The 15,493-nt window shown below is 41.2% G+C and overlaps 1 protein-coding gene across 3 annotated transcripts in view; it reads left to right on the forward strand.

Moving 5' to 3' along the window:
- Positions 1 to 15,493, forward strand: part of wdr75 (WD repeat domain 75) — a 36,754-nt gene that overhangs the window by 11,434 nt on the left and 9,827 nt on the right. For 2 of the 3 annotated variants that reach the window (XM_056289641.1, XM_056289643.1), the window contains exons 9-14: positions 149 to 307; positions 1,050 to 1,109; positions 1,488 to 1,603; positions 1,971 to 2,146; positions 2,627 to 2,784; positions 8,224 to 8,404. In XM_056289641.1, the coding sequence (XP_056145616.1) occupies positions 149 to 307; positions 1,050 to 1,109; positions 1,488 to 1,603; positions 1,971 to 2,146; positions 2,627 to 2,784; positions 8,224 to 8,404 (850 nt within the window). The remainder of the gene's footprint in view (positions 1 to 148; positions 308 to 1,049; positions 1,110 to 1,487; positions 1,604 to 1,970; positions 2,147 to 2,626; positions 2,785 to 8,223; positions 8,405 to 15,493) is intronic. The other variant, XM_056289642.1, reaches the window with a different exon arrangement.

The raw sequence follows: 15,493 nt of genomic DNA on the forward strand, positions 1-15,493 counted from the left end.
GGCCTTGTGGAACATTAGCACTGGCCTCCAGCTCCACATTGGCAACCTACTCAGTAGCTAAAACAGGAAAATGGCTGGTCATCAGCCTCTGTAGTAGAAATGTCCATATACTGTTTCCCGGCTGTTTACCTGTGGTGTGTTCAACCAGGCACCAGTCTGCTGAGTGGAGGCCTGGAGTCGGTTCTTGTTCAGTGGCGCTATGGCCAAGATAGCCAGAGAGACTTTCTGCCTCGCCTGGGAGCTGCTATAACACACATCACTGTCTCACCTGATGGCTCGCTCTTCTGTACCTCCCATGCAGATAACAGTAAGGAGTGTGGATCCAGTAAACCTGCCATCAGACTCGGCATTTTTTCAGTTTTGTTCATTAGTAATGTGCTTCAGTGCTACTACAACAGGCACTATAACAAATTGCTTTGCTTCCTTGTGGAGAAAAACATAGAGGGATTTTGGTCAAAGTCTTATGACTCTCATATGTCAACCTGTAGTTAGATTTCATACGACAAATTAACCATCGCTTCCTCAAAAATATAAAAATTGCATCACTTTATAAAGCTGTTTACCATATAAGGGCCTCGGATATACCTGACCTCAAAAACAACCCTTTTCTGACTTGGCATCTTTTCTCAAATTTAGGAGAACATGTGGTCAGTTGTCACTCCTGGGGTGCAATTCTGCTCTTCACCCAACTCTCAGTCACTGTCAGGCTTTTGCAACTAATAAGAATTTATTGGTTACCTTGCCTGATTAAATGGCGTCTATATTTGCCATCTGGAATTGACTACTTTGAATTGGCTATTTTAAATCTACATTCTTTCCCATCTTTTGTAAGCAATTGTTTATGACTCAGCTGAACAAGACAATGTTAACTGTGTCACAACAAAGTTAAAAGTGTATGACTTTTCATGTCACTATTATAAGTATTTCAGTACTCCCAACAACCTGGAAACCATGTATTCTGTTAGTTTGAAATAGATTTGCTGCGGGGTTTCAGATGTCAATGGAAGACTGACAACTAAATATTTTGTCTTTTCCCTTCTGTGTTCCAGAGATCACAATCATCCAGAGCTGCATCAATATTTCTGCTGTCATTCAGGGCCTGGTCAAAGGTGAGCTCAGACTCCACGGGTAATGACAACACATTGTAGATACACCACATGGTGCTTGTATCAGCCCACAAAGAATATCACACCTTTATAGGTTCTGGAAAAGAGTGTTGCTTCTCAGAAAAATAACCATTATGTAAGGAACATTTACTGACAAAAAAAATTTGTGAATTTAAATAAAGTTTGATATGCTCTTTTAATTGGGTTTAGCCTGTGGTGTCAGAAAAAAGCATGCATGCAAGCACTGCTCTTTGTAATTTTTTTCCATTTGTGCTTGAATTTAATGGTGGCCGTGTGTGGCTAAGGCTTTGTATTGGATTAAAGAAAACTCCACTAAATACCAAAACATTTTTTATTGGAACTTCTCTATTCCCCATCTAGGAGATGGTGTCAGGACAGACCTGATGGTGGACCCACGTAGCAAAGCCCTGGTGCTCAATGGGAAACCTGGCCACCTGCAGTTCTACTCCCTCCAAAGAGACAAGCAGCTGTACAATGTAAGCCCTCTCCTTAATCACCCACGGTTATCAATAGCTTACCCATACATTGTTTTGCTCATAAACCCAGCCTAGTGAGCTTGAGAACAGTTTGAAGGTTTCAGATTTCACGTGTATTTGTTAAGTGAGGTTTCATTATCTGCATAGTCAGGGTTATGAGTGCACTTGAAACGAGCTTAGTTGGCTCACAAACAGATTCACAGATGCCAAAAAGGTTGAATACATAAGCATTTTACACACAGGCTCATTGAGCAATTCACTATATATGCTTTTGCCAAGCTCAACCTAGCAATAACCACTTTTGATCTGAGTGAGTCCTATTTAGAGACTTAATGCTAGAGTTAAGCATCTTGTGTCTTTCTTGTAGCTTGACATCGTACAGCAGGAGTACATTCATGAGGCTGGTCTGGAGCAATTTGAGGTGGTCAAGGCAGCATTCAATATCGATGGCAGCTGGCTGGCTACAGTGGAGGAAAGGAAACAGAAAGACTCAGAGCTGGAGTTCAATTTGAAACTGTGGGCCTACGTTGAGAAAACCCAGAGGTACACTGTCTAGAAATTAACAAGTTTTTCAGGGTCTTGATGGCTCAGTCATTCTATTGGTATTAAGGATAGGAAATTTGAATGTTATCGGCAACAGTTAATGGTAAAACTAACCATACATTTCTTTAAAAAACTGATCAACAAATAGAAATACTAAGTAACTCAGATGATGGTTGATTACTCAGGGTTTTCCTCCATCAAGATGGTTGGCTATTTCTCATACTATTTTTGTCTTGAAAAAGATTCTACAAAGTTCTGACCAAAGCAATTTCAGGAGCAGTCTTTCCATAATTTTCATTCTGTTAAAGACAACCATCCCAAGGTGGAGACGGGGTCATTTTATGGGTAGAAATATAACTGCTTGTTCTCCACAAAATTGCTGTTGCCCTGTCAAATATGGGGAGAGAATTCCCACCTTTGACCATACTCTTCATGACTCTTTCCTTCCAACCCCAACTCCCTACCCTGTCACCTTTGCAGTTTTGTGCTAAACACGACTGTCTCGGCCCCCCACGAGGCCCGGATTACAGCCATGTGCTTCAGCCACACAGCCAACAGCCAGACCACCATGCTGGTCACGGCCAGCCAAGACAGACACTTCAAAGTCTGGCAGCTGGCCGAGCCAGCCCACACAGAGGGTAAGCAGTCTACCTCTGTTCCTGCATCTGGTGTTGGCTACTGACTCAAACCAAGCTGCAAAGTTTTGCTGAGTTTGTTGGGTCCAGCAGTGATTTCTCATTTTCACTTATGCTGTCAAGTTCTCCTTGTCAGATGTTTTCACATCCCTACCTTGTTCCGTATCTTTTTTGATTTTTGCAAGTCATTGTCATGCTCTTTGCTCAATGGTATGGATTTTTTTTTACTTACTACTGTGAGTTAAAAAAAAAGTATTTGAACTTAGAGTTTGCTGACTTTTTTTTTTTTTTTGTTACATGCGTAGCTCCATATACATGGTAATGCTTCACATGATGTATGTAGTTTCCCATGTGCCTGGACCTGCTCTGGTGATCTGTATTCAACAATGAGGTCCTGGCACTTTTCCAATTTTTATTAAGTTTTTGGGTTTATTTGTCATATATGAAAGCAAGTTTATACTTATTCTCACAATGAAAAGCTTGTTTTGCTAGCTCAACACACAAGTGGGAAATAGAGATGCACATAAAAGTGCAGATTACTTTTCAAAAACTCCAGCCAATTGATGTTTTCAGGTGCCACATGAACATGGCTTAAGTACAGTACAGTACATATATATATATACACTACCGTTCAAAAGTTTGGGATCACATTGAAATGTCCATATTTTTGAAGGAAAAGCACTGTACTGTTCAATGAAGATAACTTCAAACTAGTCTTAACTTTAAAGAAATACACTCTATACATTGCTAATGTGGTAAATGACTATTCTAGCTGCAAATGTCTGGTTTTTGGTGCAATATCTACATAGGTGTATAGAGGCCCATTTCAAGCAACTATCACTCCAGTGTTCTAATGGTACAATGTGTTTGCTCATTGGCTCAGAAGGCTAATTGATGATTAGAAAACCCTTGTGCAATCATGTTCACACATCTGAAAACAGTTTAGCTCGTTACAGAAGCTACAAAACTGACCTTCCTTTGAGCAGATTGAGTTTCTGGAGCATCACATTTGTGGGGTCAATTAAACGCTCAAAATGGCCAGAAAAAGAGAACTTTCATCTGAAACTCGACAGTCTATTCTTGTTCTTAGAAATGAAGGCTATTCCATGCGAGAAATTGCTAAGAAATTGAAGATTTCCTACACCGGTGTGTACTACTCCCTTCAGAGGACAGCACAAACAGGCTCTAACCAGAGTAGAAAAAGAAGTGGGAGGCCGCGTTGCACAACTAAGCAAGAAGATAAGTACATTAGAGTCTCTAGTTTGAGAAACAGACGCCTCACAGGTCCCCAACTGGCATCTTCATTAAATAGTACCCGCAAAACACCAGTGTCAACATCTACAGTGAAGAGGCGGCTGCGGGATTCTGGGCTTCAGGGCAGAGTGGCAAAGAAAAAGCCATATCTGAGACTGACCAATAAAAGAAAAAGATTAAGATGGGCAAAAGAAGACAGACATTGGACAGAGGAAGACTGGAAAAAAGTGTTGTGGACGGATGAATCCAAGTTTGAGGTGTTTGGATCACAAAGAAGAACGTTTGTGAGACGCAGAACAAATGAAAAGATGCTGGAAGAATGCCTGACGCCTTCTGTTAAGCATGGTGGAGGTAATGTGATGGTCTGGGGTTGCTTTGGTGCTGGTAAGGTGGGAGATTTGTACAGGGTAAAAGGGATTCTGAATAAGGAAGGCTATCACTCCATTTTGCAACGCCATGCCATACCCAGTGGACAGCGCTTGATTGGAGCCAATTTCATCCTACAACAGGACAATGACCCTAAACACACCTCCAAATTGTGCAAGAACTATTTAGAGCAGAAGCAGGCAGCTGGTATTCTATGGAGTGGCCAGCGCAGTCACCAGATCTGAACCCCATTGAGCTGTTGTGGGAGCAGCTTGACCGTATGGTACGCAAGAAGTGCCCATCCAACCAATCCAACTTGTGGGAGCTGCTTCTGGAAGCGTGGGGTGCAATTTCTCCAGATTACCTCAACAAATTAACAGCTAGAATGCCAAAGGTCTGCAATGCTGTAATTGCTGCAAATGGAGGATTCTTTGACGAAAGCAAAGTTTGATGTAAAAAAAATCTTATTTCAAATACAAATCATTATTTCTAACCTTGTTAATGTCTTGACTCTATTTTCTATTCATTTCACAACATATGGTGGTGAATAAGTGTGACTTTTCATGGAAAACACAAAATTGTTTGGGTGATCCCAAACTTTTGAACGGTAGTGTATATATGTATATATCTACTCATATATTTTCAGAATGTGTGTGTGTGTGGTAGTTAGTGTAGATAGCGGGACCGAAAACTAAAGCATTTATGATCCTAATTCTTTTTGGAGGTGGTAGGTATTGTCTCAGAAAGTAAGGGAAAAATCCCAGAAAATCAAAATTATGCATAATTATGCATAAATATGCAAAATATGCATTTTTCTAAAAATGGCTAAAAACCACTTTTCTCGGCATTTCAGATGATTCTGAGCATCTTTGATTTTTTCACCTATATAAAAGAAAATTTCTGGGACTTAGAAATGTTTTGGCATTATGCAAAATAAATGCATTTTTGCAAAAATGCACTTATGATCCTAATTTTTTTTGGAGGTGGTAGGTATTGTTCCAGAGAGGGCCAGAAAAATAGCAGAACATTAAAATATAATTATAACTAGAAGAACCCCGCTACAATGTAGCGGTTTGGTTATCCACCCGTCTAAATCTCCCTCCTCTTCATCTTGCCAGCTAACCGCCTTCCCCCTGCCCCTAACCCCCCCCCCCCACTCCAACTCCCTCCCCCCAAATGCTCAGAATCATCTGAAATGCCGAGAAAAGTGGTTTACCGCCCCCACTCCAACTCCCTCCCCCCAAATGCTCAGAATCATCTGAAATGCCGAGAAAAGTGGTTTTTAGCCATTTTTAGAAAATGCATATTTTGCATAATTATTATAATTATTTTAATTTTCTGCTATTTTTCTGGTCCTCTCTGGAACAATACCTACCACCTCCAAAAAAAATTAGGATCATAAGTGCATTTTTGCAAAAATGCATTTATTTTGCATAATGCCAAAACATTTCTAAGCCCCAGAAATTTTTTTTATATACAGTGCATCCGGAAAGTATTCACACCCCTTCACTTTCCCCAGATTTTGTTATGTTTCAGCCTTATTCCAAAATGGATTAAATTCCTTTTTTTTTTCTCATCAATCTCCACACAATACCCCATAATGACAAAGTGAAAAAGGTTTTGTAGAAATTTTTGCAAATTTATTAAAAATAAAGAACTGAAATATTGCATGTACATAAGTATTCACACCCTTTGCTATGACACTCAAAATTGGGCTCAGGTTCATCCTGTTTCCACTGATCATCCTTGAGATGTTTCTACATCTTGAATGGAGTCCACCTGTAGTAAATTCAATTGACCGGACATGATTTCGAAAGGCACACACCTATCTATATAAGGTCCCACTGTTGACAGTGCATGTCAGAGCAGAAACCAAGCCATGAAGTCAAAGGAATTGTCTGTGGACCTCCGAGACAGGATTGTATCGAGGCACAGATCTGGGGAAGGGTACAAAAAAATTTCTACAGCTTTGAAGGTCCCTAAGAGCACAGTGGTTTCCATCAATCGTAAATGGAAGAAGTTTGGATCCACCAGGACTCTTCCTAGAGCTGGCCGCCCAGCCAAACTGAGCAATCGGGGGAGAAGGGCCTTGGTCAGGGAGGTGACCAAGAACCCGATGGTCACTCTGACAGAGCTCCAGCGTTCCTCTGTGGAGATGGGAGAACCTTCCAGAAGGACAACCATCTCTGCAGCACTCCACCAATCAGGCCTTTATGGTAGAGTGGCCAGACGGAAGCCTCTGCTCAGTTAAAGGCACATGACAGCCCGCATGGAGTTTGCCAGAAAGCACCTAAAGGACTCTCAGACCATGAGAAACAAGATTCTCTGGTCTGATGAAACCAAGATTGAACTCTTTGGCCTGAATGCCAAACGTCACGTCTGGAGGAAACCAGGCCCCTCTCATCACCTTGCTAATACCATCCCTACAGTGAAGCATGGTGGTGGCAGCATCATGTTGTGGGGATGTTTTTCAGTGGCAGGAACTGGGAGACTAGTCAGGATCGAGGGAAAAATGAATGAAGCAAAGTACAGAGAGATCCTTGATGAAAACTTGCTCCAGAGTGCTCAGGACCTCAGACTGGGGCAAAGGTTTACCTTTCAACACAACAATGACCCTAAGCACACAGCCAAGACAATGAAGGAGTGGCTTCGGGACAAGTCTGTGAATGTCCTTGAGTGGCCCAGCCAGAGCCCTGACTTGAACCCCATTGAACATCTCTGGAAAGACCTGAAAATAGCTGTGCAGCGATGCTCCCCATCTAACCTTACAGAGCTCGAGAGGATCTGCAGAGAAGAATGGGAGAAATACCCCAAATATAGGTGTGCCAAGCTTGTAGCTTCATACTCAAGAAGACTTGAGGCTGTAATCGCTGCCAATGGTGCCTCAACCAAGTACTGAGTAAAGGGTGTGAATACTTATGTACATGCAATGTTTCAGTTTTTTATTTTTAATAAATTTACAAAAATTTCTACAAAACCTTTTTCACTTTGTCATTATGGGGTATTGTATGTAGATTGATGAGGAAAAAAAAGGAATTTAATCCATTTTGGAATAAGGCTGTAACATAACAAAATGTGGGGAAAGTGAAGGGGTGTGAATACTTTCCTGATGCACTGTTGGTGAAAAAATCACCAAGATGCTCAGAATCATCTGAAATGCAGAGAAAAGTGGTTTTTAGCCATTTTTAGAAAAATGCATATTTTGCATATTTATGCATAATTATACATAATTTTAATTTTCTGGGATTTTTACCTTACTCTCTGAGACAATACCTACCACCTCAAAAAAGAATTAGGATCATAAGTGCTTTAGTTTTCGGTCCTGCTATCTACACTAACTAACACACACTAACACCACACACACACACACATTACGAAAATATATGAGTAGATACAGTTTGTGTGTATAGGTTGCAATAACAACAGCACATACTTTTTTACTTTGAGTTGGCCCCATTTGAATTCATGATAAAAAATATAATCCATTCTCAAGTCTTGTTCAATTTCTTTTCCAGCACTTCCCTTATGACTTGTATATAGTCACATGATTTTTTAAAAATACTATTACTCTGACCTTTTGCATTTCTAAGTTATTTTCTTTTTACTTGTTATTGTCGATCTAGGATTTGTTTCTCCCATTGGACTCATTAGAAGTTGCTTTGAATAAGTGTGTCAGCTAAAATGCTAAGCTCTAATTTGCTAGTGTCATGCTCAAACCATTTAGCTGCATAGCATAATAATCCTGCTGAATGAGAAGTGTTTCCATGGAGTTTGAGCCAAAGCAGGGCATATTTTAAACTAAATATTCTCTCAATTGGACAGATGAAGGGCAGTCTTGGTCGTGTGACTTTGTGGGCGCCTATCACAGCCTGGTGCCCACATGCTGCTGCTTCTCAGCTGATGGCTCTCTGTTGGCCGTCAGCTTTAATGAGGTAGTGACCATGTGGAGCCCCACCTCCTGGGAGCTCCTAACAACGTTGTCGCAGCCACCAGGGGCCATCAGGTGAGAGTGAACATTAATGATGATTTTGATATGTCAATGTGCACGCATTGTTGTTGTCAATTCTTTCCCATGGATCAATGAGGACAATGGAAACCGTAAAAAAAGCTTGCAGGAGAATAGAACTCAAATGGAGGACAAGAAAACTCCAAGTCCATTACGTACAAATGAAATATCAACTGGTCATCTACAATCAAAAAATAAAAGAGGCAAGAGACCAATATTTCTAAGTTGATATCCACCAATCAACACAATTCCAGAATTTTTTTACAACCATTAATCGGCTTATCAAACCTCCCATCACTAGTCCTGCTGCTTCATCTGCTGCTGACTGTGAGAAATTTCTCTACTTTTACCTCAATAAAATTCACAAAATTTGAGCAAACATTGCCCTTCCAATTTCTGCCATGATTCGTCCTTGTCCTCATTTGCTAGATACCGTCCAGCCAGTTGATATGGGAACTCTCACTGACAGTCACACATGAAACCCTTATCCAGTCATCTAGATATCATTCCAGCTAAATTCTTCAGGAAAGTGATGGGTGAAATAAGTCCTAGTCTGCTCCAAATTATAAATGGCCCCCTTTGCTCTGGATGTGTTCCAGATTATTTCAAAATAGCCCGTATTCAGCCACTGCTAAAAGGACCTGGGGATTTTGTTGAGCGGTGGAAAGAACGCTTTGAGGAGTTCCTGAACCCGACTAACACGTCTAGAGTCTGAAGACTCAGGGGAAGCCCCACCCATATCCCTGGCAGAGGTCTCTGAGGTAGTTAAAAAGCTCCTCAGTGGCAAGGCGCTGGGTGTGGATGAGATTCGCCCTGAGATGCTGAAGGTTCTGGACATTGTTGGGCTGTCTTTGTTGACACGCCTCTTCAGTGTCGCGTGGAGGTCGGGGACAGTACCTGTGGAGTGGCAGACTGGGGTGGTAGTTCCCATATTCAAAAAGGGGGACCGGAGGGTGTGCTCCAATTATCAGGGCATCACATTGCTCAGCCTCCCTGGGAAAGTCTACTCTAGGGTGCTCGAAAGGAGGCTCCGACCGATTGTCGAACCTCAGATACAGGAGGAACACTGCGGACTCCGTCCTGGCCATGGAACAACGGACCAACTCTTTACCCTTGCGGAAGTGCTGAGGGAGGCATGGGAGCTTGACCAGCCAGTCTACATGTGTTTTGTGGACTTGGAGAAGGCTTACGACCGTGTACCCCGAGGCACCCGAGGCACTCTGTGGGGGGTATTGCGGGAGTATGAGGTACCGGGGCAGTTGCTACAAGCCATCCGGTCCTTGTATAACCAAAGTGAGAGCTGTGTCCGTATTCTTGGCACAAAGTCAAACACGTTTTCGGTGGGTGTCGGACTCCGCCAAGGTTGTCCCTTGTCTCTGATTCGGTTTGTGATATTCATGGACAGGATCTCAAGGCGCAGCCAAGGTGAGGATAGTGTCCATTTTGGGAACCTCAGAATTGCATCTCTGCTCTTCACAGATGATGTGGTTTTGTTGGCTAAAACAGAGCGTGACCTCTGGTGCGCACTGGGGCAGTTTACAGCTGAGTGTGAAATGGCCGGGATGAGAGTCAACACCTCCAAGTCTGAGGCCATGGTTCTCTACCGGAAAATGGTGGATTGCTCCCTCCGGGTTGGGGATGAGTTGTTGCCCCAAGTGAAGGAGTTCAAATATCTCGGGATCTTGTTCACGAGTGAGGGTAGGATGGACCAGAAGAATGACAGACGGATTGGTGCAGCATCAGCAGTAATGCGGACGTTGTACCGGACCGTTGTGTTAAAGAAGGAGCTGAGCCGGAAGGCAAAGCTCTCAATTTACCAGTCGATCTTCGTTCCAATCCTCACCTATGGTCATGAGCTTTGGGTAGTGACCGAAAGGGTGAGATCGCGGATACAATCGACTGAAATGAGTTTCCTCCGTCGGGTATCTGGGCTCAGCCTTAGAGAGAGGGTGAGGAGCTTGGACATCCGGAGGGAGCTTAGAGTAGAGCCGCTGCTCCTTCACATCGAAAGGAGCCAGTTGAGATGGTTCGGGCATTTGATTAGGATGCCTCCTGGGCACCTTCCTTTGGAGGTTTACCGGCCTGGCCAACTGGGGGGAGACCCTGGGGTAGACCCAGAACTCGCTGGAAGGACTACATGCCCAGTCTGGCCTGGGAACGCCTTGGGATCCCCCAGGAGGAGCTGGAGGGCATTGCTGGGGAGAGGGACGTCTTGAGTGCCCTACTTAGCTTGCTGCCGCTGCGACCCGACCTCGGAAAAGCGGCTGATAATGAGATGAGATGAGACAAAAGGACGTGGCCCTGATCCATCGGTTTTAAAAGAAATTTAGACAAATCTCAATATTTCCCTACATTTCCAAAATTCTCAAGAAACTGGTTTTAGACCGGAAGCGCTTTATAACAAGCTTCTTTTTTTTTGTTGAGAAACTTCAATCGGGATTTCGCAAGCTACATGGCACCGAAACAGCTCGTACAAGGGTTGCAAATGACTTACTAATGGCTACAGACTGGACACTGCTCTGTACTGGTGCTGCTTGACCTTAGTGCAGCATTTGACACTATCGATCACGCTATGCTAATTAGTAGACTGAAGGATTGGGTGGGCATTTCTGGAACAGCCCTGGAGTGGTTTGCCTCCTTTCTGCAAAATAGAAATTTTGATGTCTCAGTTGATTCATTCATCACTTCAACTGCACAGATAGCATGTGGCGTACCTCAAGGATTAATTCTTGGTTCAACTCTGTTCTCTCTGTATATGCTACAGTTAGGTCGTATCATTCGTCACCATAACATCTCATTTCACTGTTATGCAGATGATACACAGTTATATCTCTCCATCAAATCCTCCGAATGAAACAAGCTGGCCACACTACAGAGCTGCATAGCTGATGTGAGAGACTGGATGTCCTAAGACTTTTTGCAATTAAACTCTTGACAAAACAGAGGTGCTTGTTATTGGTCCTAAGCACCTCTGTAATCAAGTCCAACCACTGCTCGGTCCCCTTATCCAAATATTAGGGACATTGCTAAGAACCTGCGTGTTATCTTCAACAGTGAACTAAGCTTTGGAAAAACACACACACACAAAATAAACAAATAAATAATTTGGCATACTTATGTTTCTTCCAACTCAGGGATATTTCCAAGATCAGAGCAATGTTATCTTTTAGCAATACAGAAAAAATTATTCATGCTTTTATTTCCTCACACCTGGACTATTGTAACGCCTTGTTTACCTGCCTCAGTGCCCAAAATGTAGTTCAACTTCAGATTGTGCAGAACTCTGCAGCCAGACTTCAGATGAAGACCAAATGCTTTTCTCACATTTAAATTTTTTTTTACATGTTTATTTGGGAACATCACCCCAGTTTTAGCCTCCTTGTACTGGTTATAAAAAAAAAAGTTTTTTTTTGGAATCCATTTTAAAATAGTACTCATGACTTACAAGGCTTTACATGGTCTGGTGCCTGAGTACATCAGTGAACTCTTAACTCAGGCATGTCAAACCCCAGGCCTCGACGACCGCAGTGTCTGCAGGTGTTTGTTGCAACCATGCACTACACCACCTGATTAAACTAGTTCCTTTCCCTCCTTGATCCAGGAGGTGAGCTAATTAGTTAAATCAGGTGGTGCAGTGCACGGTTGCAACAAATACCTGCAGACACTGCGGCCCTCGAGGCCTGGAGTTTGACACCCCTGTTTAACTCCTTACTGTCCAAAAAGGCCTCTTAGATCTGCTGGGTTAGACCTGCAAGCTGTTCCACAGTCCAGGTTAGGGTCAAAGGGCGATTGAGCATTTGGCGTACTGGCACCTCAGCTTTGGAACAGTCTTCCAGTTAGTATTCGATCTGCTGACACTTTCTGCTTTTAAATCTCGTCTTAAGACACATTTTTACAGACTTGCCTTTTCACCTGACAACTGGTCTTGTTTGTTTTCATGATACAGCTCTGTTGTGCAACCACCTGATTTGAAGTTTATTTTAATAGTTTCACTTATTCTACCTTTTGGATGATTTATTTTAAGTTTCTTTTATATAGTCTTTTAATTCTGTGCTTGTATCTTGCTATCTCTGTTTTTTCCTGCGCTGTTCTTGTGTTTTTCTTGTATATTTGTGATTGTTTTTATGCTGCCTTTGGAAAGCACTTTGTGCTCCTAGCTTGAAAAGTGCTATACAAATAAACATGTTATTATTATTGTCATCATTATTATTATATAATCAGACACACATTTACAACAGCATAAGTCTCGGCATAAAGTGGACCGGCGCTCTGTCAATGGATGTTGGATTCAGCCTGAGTGAACCCCAAAATTATGTTCCCTTTTTATGCTAGGTCAAACAAACAAATGTCTTGATGGCGCTAGTTCAGAAATGTATAAATGACAAATGGGAAACAAAAAATTACATGCTTTGGCAAATTGCACAGGGACACTGGGACCTAACCCTCAGTGCACAAGGCCAGAAGAGGACTTACAACAGAGAGTGGGCTGCACTTACTTAATACACAACACACACACAGACTTGCCAAGCAACCAGTAGATTTTTGTTGTTTGGTGTTTAGGCTCCACAGTGGTGGGATGTCGTTGAGCACTAAATGATCTTTGACCCTAGCGACAGAACCAAGACTGTCCTCTTTGCAATAGAAAGGGGGTTTATGTTAGCCTGACAGAGAAAATGGAGTGCACTGTGCCTGCCAGTTGAACTAGTTTTCCAACCTTAATGGAGCCATGAAGTCTTGGCAGATGTCCATCTTCTCAAACTGAAGGCTTAGGGTCATTGAGGACAAAAGTTTGCTTGCTAGTTTCTTTTCCCTTTTTCTGAAATGAACCAATATCAATGAGTAGACAATTTAAAGGATGGACAAGACTAAGGTTTTTATCATATTTGGATGAAGTATTTGAACCTCAGATGATAAAAAACAAGAAATAAGTTGTTTTAAAAGTTCCACTTTTAGGATCCACAAAACTTGATAACAGCCATTTGGTAATTAGTTAGAACTGGACAGATATTTATTTGTGGTCCATTTCCAATAAATGCAAGCTGTGGATGCATAACTGCTTCTGCAGAGTGCTTCCACTTAAGTGGCTATAGCGGTTATGACTCAGTTTTAGCACTGAGGCAGTCACTTCAAATGAGCTGACAGTTTTTGTCATTCGGAATCTGGAAGGGAACCCACATTTGGTATGGCAAATGCTGAGCCAAATGGGAGCAAATGCTGGAAAAAGTTAAAATGAGTTGTTTTAACAGCTGCCCAGTGCACCTTACGTAACTGCCCCCTATAGATCTGTATGTGCTGGGTCATCTGTCTAGACCTCCGACTGTATAAACTTCAAATGACATGCATGTCTCAAATTGAAGCCCCTAAAGCGGAAAACTCCTCAGCTAATCCTATGAAATATTTCGGCTGTGGTTGGGGGGGTGTCCAGCTTGGGGTCATGCTGAAGCAGTAGTAGCAGTAGTAGTAGTAATGATAATTTATTTTGGCCCTTATTAACAACAAAAAAATTCAACAATTGTCCAAAATGAATGCACATCGAAATAAATAACAATAAGGTGTTAAATTAAAAGGAAAACAAAAAATATTAACCGAAAAGGTGTAGGCTGAAGGTTTAGCTCATTATAACTACCCCTTTTAAATAACCTATTTTAATAGGCAACCCTTTCAATACTAGGTTTAGGTTATATAAATACAAACAAAAGTTCCAAACTTTTTATACAAAATAATGATCATACCTCACAACTATTCCACAAGTTAACCCGTTTAACAGATAGTCTTTCCCCCCCCCCCCCTTCCCCCTGTGTTTTTAAACATATCTATTCCCTTCAATTCATACTGGCTCTCTCATTTCAAACAACCTATGAATACAGTTAGGAAGTAAATTATTTTGTGCTTTGTACATTATCTGTGCAGTTTTAAGTTCAAGTACACCACAAAACGTTAAAGCATGTAGGTTAATAAGTAGTGCGTTGGTTCGTTCATAATAATCCAATCGGTTTACAATTCTTATAGCTCTCTTCTGTAGCATGAAAATTGGATTAGTGTTCATTTTGTATTTGTTTCCCCAGACCTCCACACAGTAGGTAATGTATGGAACTAGAAGAGAACAATACAGTGTATATATAGTGAGCTTTGATTCAGAATATCTTGAGTTTTATATAATATTGCAATGGTTTCAGACATTTTTGTCTTTATTTACTTTGATCATAATTTATGATCAATTATCACGCCTTTTTGATTTTATTTATTTATTCATTTATTTATATGCATTAATGCACTCTTTCTATTTCAACATCATTGATCATAATCTGTACTTGATTATTGATTTACCAATTACCAAAAATTAGAAACTTTGTTTTAAATTAAATAACTTAAGATCAAACCATTTCTTTAAGACTTTCAATTCCCTTTCCACTGTATCAGAAGCCATTCCAAACTTTTCCTGGAGCAATATAAATTGGTGTCATCAGCAAATAAAACAAATTTTAACAATTTAGACACTTTACAGATATCCTTTATATACAGTATAAACAGTTTAGGGCCTAGCACTGAACCTTGTGGAACCCTACAAGTAACCTTCACCAAATCAGATTCGACATTATTTATTTGTACATATTGATATCTATCATCAAGGTAACTTCTTAGCCACGAGTATGCTATCCCTCTGATACCATATTTCTCCAGTTTCTTCGTTAATGAACCATGATCAATACTATTAATTTTTTTAAGTCTATAATTACCCCCACAGTATATTCCTTGTTGTCCATATCAGTAGATATTTCTTCTGCCAGTTCCATCACTGCCATTGAAGTGGACCCATTTGCTCTAAAGCAGTACTGATGGTCCCTCAATAAATTGTTTTTCTATAAAATTATCAAGCCTTTGCACAAATAGTTTTTCTAAAAAAAATTTGAGAACTAGGAAAGCAGAGAAATTGATCTGTAATTGGAGAATATTTGTTTCTCTCCACTTTTATAAATAGGAATGACTTTTGCTGTTTTCATTTTGCAGGGAAATATACCTGTTTGGAAGGATTGATTGCAGATATGTGTCAATGGTTTCACTATACATTCTATAATATTTTTTTCT

Source organism: Lampris incognitus, chromosome 11 (assembly GCF_029633865.1).
Source record: "Lampris incognitus isolate fLamInc1 chromosome 11, fLamInc1.hap2, whole genome shotgun sequence".
In the NCBI taxonomy this organism is placed as follows: domain Eukaryota; kingdom Metazoa; phylum Chordata; class Actinopteri; order Lampriformes; family Lampridae; genus Lampris; species Lampris incognitus.